The 3,932-nt window shown below is 53.2% G+C and overlaps 1 protein-coding gene across 1 annotated transcript in view; it reads left to right on the forward strand.

Annotated features, from left to right (window-relative positions):
* The window catches only part of ptchd1 (patched domain containing 1), an 11,514-nt gene extending 9,171 nt beyond the window's left edge, over positions 1 to 2,343 (forward strand). The window contains exon 3 of the mRNA XM_012820204.2: positions 1 to 2,343. This exon is cut by the window's left edge and continues 149 nt beyond it. Within this exon, the coding sequence (XP_012675658.2) occupies positions 1 to 1,503 (1,503 nt within the window). The 3' untranslated portion in view covers positions 1,504 to 2,343.
* Positions 2,344 to 3,932: the final 1,589 nt, after the last annotated feature.

Consider the following 3,932-nt stretch of genomic DNA (forward strand, 5'->3'; position numbering starts at 1 on the left):
ATAGGCGCCAGCCCCTTCACCAACATCGAGGCCGTGCGCCTCTTCTGCCGCAACGCCTGCCTGTCTGTGCTCTTGAACTACCTCTACATCCTCACCTTCTTTGGCTCCAACCTGGTGTTCGCCGGCTACCTGGAGAACAACTACCGCCACAGTCTCTTCTGCCGCCGCGTTCCCAAGCCCGAGCTCCTGCAGCAGAAGCCCGCCTGGTACCGCTTCCTAATGTACACGCAGTACAACGAGGGCCCCACCTCGGAGCCCGACATGCAAGCGTACGAGAGCCACCTGCTGGTGGCCTTCATGAAGCGCTACTACTGTGACTGGATCACCAACACCTACGTCAAGCCCTTCGTCGTGCTGTTCTACTTGGTCTATGTATCGTTCGCGCTCATGGGCTACCTGCAGGTCAGCGAGGGCTCGGACCTGAGCAACATGGTGGCCACGGACACGAGCACCATAGCGTACATGCGCGCGCAGCAGCGCTACTTCAGCAGTTACAGCCCCGTCATCGGCTTCTACATCTACGAGTCCATCGAGTACTGGAACAACAGCGTGCAGGAGGACCTGCTGGAGTACACCAAGGGTTTCGAGCGCATCTCGTGGTTCGAGAGCTACCTGAACTACCTGCACGGGCTCAATGTAAGCGCCAGCCTGTCGCCGAGGAACTTCACAGAGCGCTTGCGCTCGGGCTTCCTGCGGCAGCCGCGCTACCTGCACTTTTCCGACGACATCATTTTCGCGCGGCGTGCCGACGGCGACTTCGAGGTGGTGGCCTCGCGGATGTTCCTCGTGGCCAAGACCACGGAGAACAAGCGCGAGGAGATGGCCATCCTGCTGGACACGTTGCGCAAGCTCTCGCTCACCTCGCGCATCAAGTTCATCATCTTCAACCCGTCGTTCGTCTACATGGACCGCTACGCGTCGTCCGTGGGGGCTCCGCTGAAAAACTCCTGCATCGCTGCCCTCTTCCTGTTCTTCTTCTCCACGTTCCTGGCGGCAGACCCGCTGGTCAATGCCTGGCTGACGGTGACGGTGGCCTCGGTGGAGTTCGGCGTTGTGGGCTTCATGACGCTGTGGCGTGTGGAGCTGGACTGCGTGTCGGTGCTGTGCCTGATCTACGGCGTCAACTACGCGGTGGACTCAAGCGCGCCGATGGTGTCGGCGTTCGTGCTGGGCCGCGAGCACTCGCGCACGCGCTGGGTCAAGCTGGCGCTGGAGCGCCACGGCGTGCCCGCCCTGCAGAGCTACCTGTGCTACGGCGCCGCCCTGCTGCCCCTCGCCGCCGTGCCCTCCAACCTGACGCGCACGCTCTTCCGCTGCCTCTTCCTCACCATGCTCATCACCGCTTTCCACTGCCTGGCCATCCTGCCCGTGCTGCTCACCTTCCTGCCGCCCTCCAAGCGGAAGAAGAGGGATAAGAAGAGGAGCGGTGACAGTCGCGAGGAGATCGAGTGCGTAGAGATGGAGGACAGCACTCGCGTGGTTGACCAGATCACCACTGTCTGACAGTGACGATGGGGAAAATCGCTGGGGTTAGGTAATCTGGTCAACTGTTTTAACAAGAATAACAAACAGATGGAAAAACGGAAAGCTGATGCCCTTCCAGTGGAAGATGAGACGCGATAGGGCTTGTTTTGAGTGTATGAGTATGAGTACGTTGCTCAGTATGATGTAGGGTGTCAAGTTAAGGCTCCAACTCAGAGGCCTCTGTCCTTTTTAAAGTGTTCAAATTCAAACCCTAGTTTTCAAGTGAGGCTCAGTAACTGTGTCGTAACCCTTTTTCTACGCCTCTCTGTGGAAGTTAGGCCTGGTTGCTATGGTGAAATTCCTCTGTAGGCGATAGCGCAGCACAGCAGAAGAACCTTCACCCCTCTATGCCCTTCAGGACCATTGGAGGCCGATTATCCAACAGCTGCAGATAATTACAGAGTTCTTTGGCAAGCGGTTTACAAGTGTAGGAGACAGTAAGAGAGGGTGAGAGGGTTTTAATATGTTTTTTTTTTTGTTTTTAAATGCAGATGTAGTATGCACTTGCTAGACATATAGCAACATTACTGTGATAACAGCAGAGTTGAGCCATAGGAAGAGCGACTCCCTTAGTGCTTATTCATGAGCTGACTCCTGCTCCCTGTCAAACACTTGTCTCCATCTGTCTCTCCTCTCCCCTCTTTCATTCTCAGTCTTTCCTCTTTCTCTTTCTCTTTGTGTTTCCTTGCCCTTTGTATCTGCTGTTTTCTTTTAAGACTGAAAATGACAGGGAGCATGGATGTGTGTTAGAAAGAGAGAGACATAGAGAGAGAAAGAGAGAGAGAGGGTGTTGAGTGTGTGTGAGTGTGTGTGTGTGTGTGTGTGTGTGTGTGCGTGCGTGCGTGCGTGCGTGCGTGCGTGCGTGCGTGCGTGTGTCTGAGTGTGAACAGAAAAAAAGGGTGCCGCCTCCCTGAGACGGGAGGTCGGGGCGCAGTGCAGTGCAGTGCTTCCATGGTAACCCACATACAGTAGTAGTAGTGCTGGTCACAGGTTTTGCTATGCAGAACGTTTCTAAATCCCAGCCTCTTGACTGTGCCCGCTGCTGTGGGAGACGGGCGGCGCCGTGTCAGAAGCCTGGGTTTCCTCCATCTGATTTCTGTTTTTTGTTTTCTTCTCAGGCTGCTGAAGAGCCCCCATGATGTGCCTCATACATATGTATGAGGCAAAGAGCACTTGTGTTGTCTCCTCCTCGCCCTTTTGTGTGAAGAGGACAAAATAGCGGGGAGAGGAGAGGGGAGGGGAGAAGGAGAGAGAGAGAGAGAGAGAGAGCTGCAGGGAGGAGAATAGAAAGCAAGAAAAGAGCAGAGAGAGAGAGAGACAAAAACAGAGGAGAGATGATGGAGGAAGAAGGCAAATGTAGAGGTGCTAGAGAAAGGAGAGAGGAGAAGAGGAGGCCGTTTTTGTTCTCGTCTATCTCAGATATGAAGCATTGTTCTGCAGATCTGACACATCTGACCTGGTTAGGTGGAGCAAAAGTCATGTGGCCCTCTTTACTTATAAAATCATACACATATCCTCTCTCTCTCTCTCTCTCTCTCTCTCTCTTTATCTCTCTCTCTCTCATGCAGACACCACTGTCTTTATCTCTATATCTCTCTATTTATACACATGCAATCTCTAAAGGCAGAGAGATATAGCAACAGCAGAAATGCATAAATACACAGATGGTGGTCTGCCCCCCCCCCCCCCACACACACACACACACACACACACACACACGCACACACACTTTGCTTAACAGCTATCGGCCTCTAGCAAAGGCCCATATAATAGGTGGATTTTGTGCGAAGTCAGCAAGTGCGCTGAAAGTATCCATGGTGATACACTCAAACACCATGGTGACGGGCCCTCTGGGACCTTGGGATGCAGCATCTAGCCTCAGAATATCAGCTGCTCCTCTCATCTCTCTCTCTCTCTCTCTCTCCACCCCCTCTCAGTGTGTCTGTCTATCCCTCCCCTGCACCACTACAAGGCTCTCAACACTGCATACAAATTGCTTACCCAAAATGCATAGTGTCCAAACATGACATGAGCCTGTGGCTCCGTCTGGCCAACTGGCCCTGGTCTATCCTGTCATTTTTGGAAGAAAAGACGTCAATACAAGACAATCAAGGACAGCATGTCACTGATCAGGACCACAGAGACTTGGACAAGAAGACAACGACTGGGCATGGTGTCTGAAGGCACCTATTGTGGGTCAAACAGTGTGCAGACATGCTGAAGCGTTACTCTGGATATTGCATTTTAACCTGAATGTATAAATTCACGTTTTCACGCAAGCATCAGAGCATCGTTAAGCTGCGCTTCTGAAGACTGGATGACCCTTCCGGTCTAGGATATCGGCCGTCCCCGGAGGCTGCCCTTAAACGCTTTGACCCTTTAAAGATTATCACAGACCTCTCTCGCTC

The sequence above is a fragment of the Clupea harengus genome, chromosome 17, assembly GCF_900700415.2.
Source record: "Clupea harengus chromosome 17, Ch_v2.0.2, whole genome shotgun sequence".
Lineage (NCBI taxonomy): Eukaryota > Metazoa > Chordata > Actinopteri > Clupeiformes > Clupeidae > Clupea > Clupea harengus.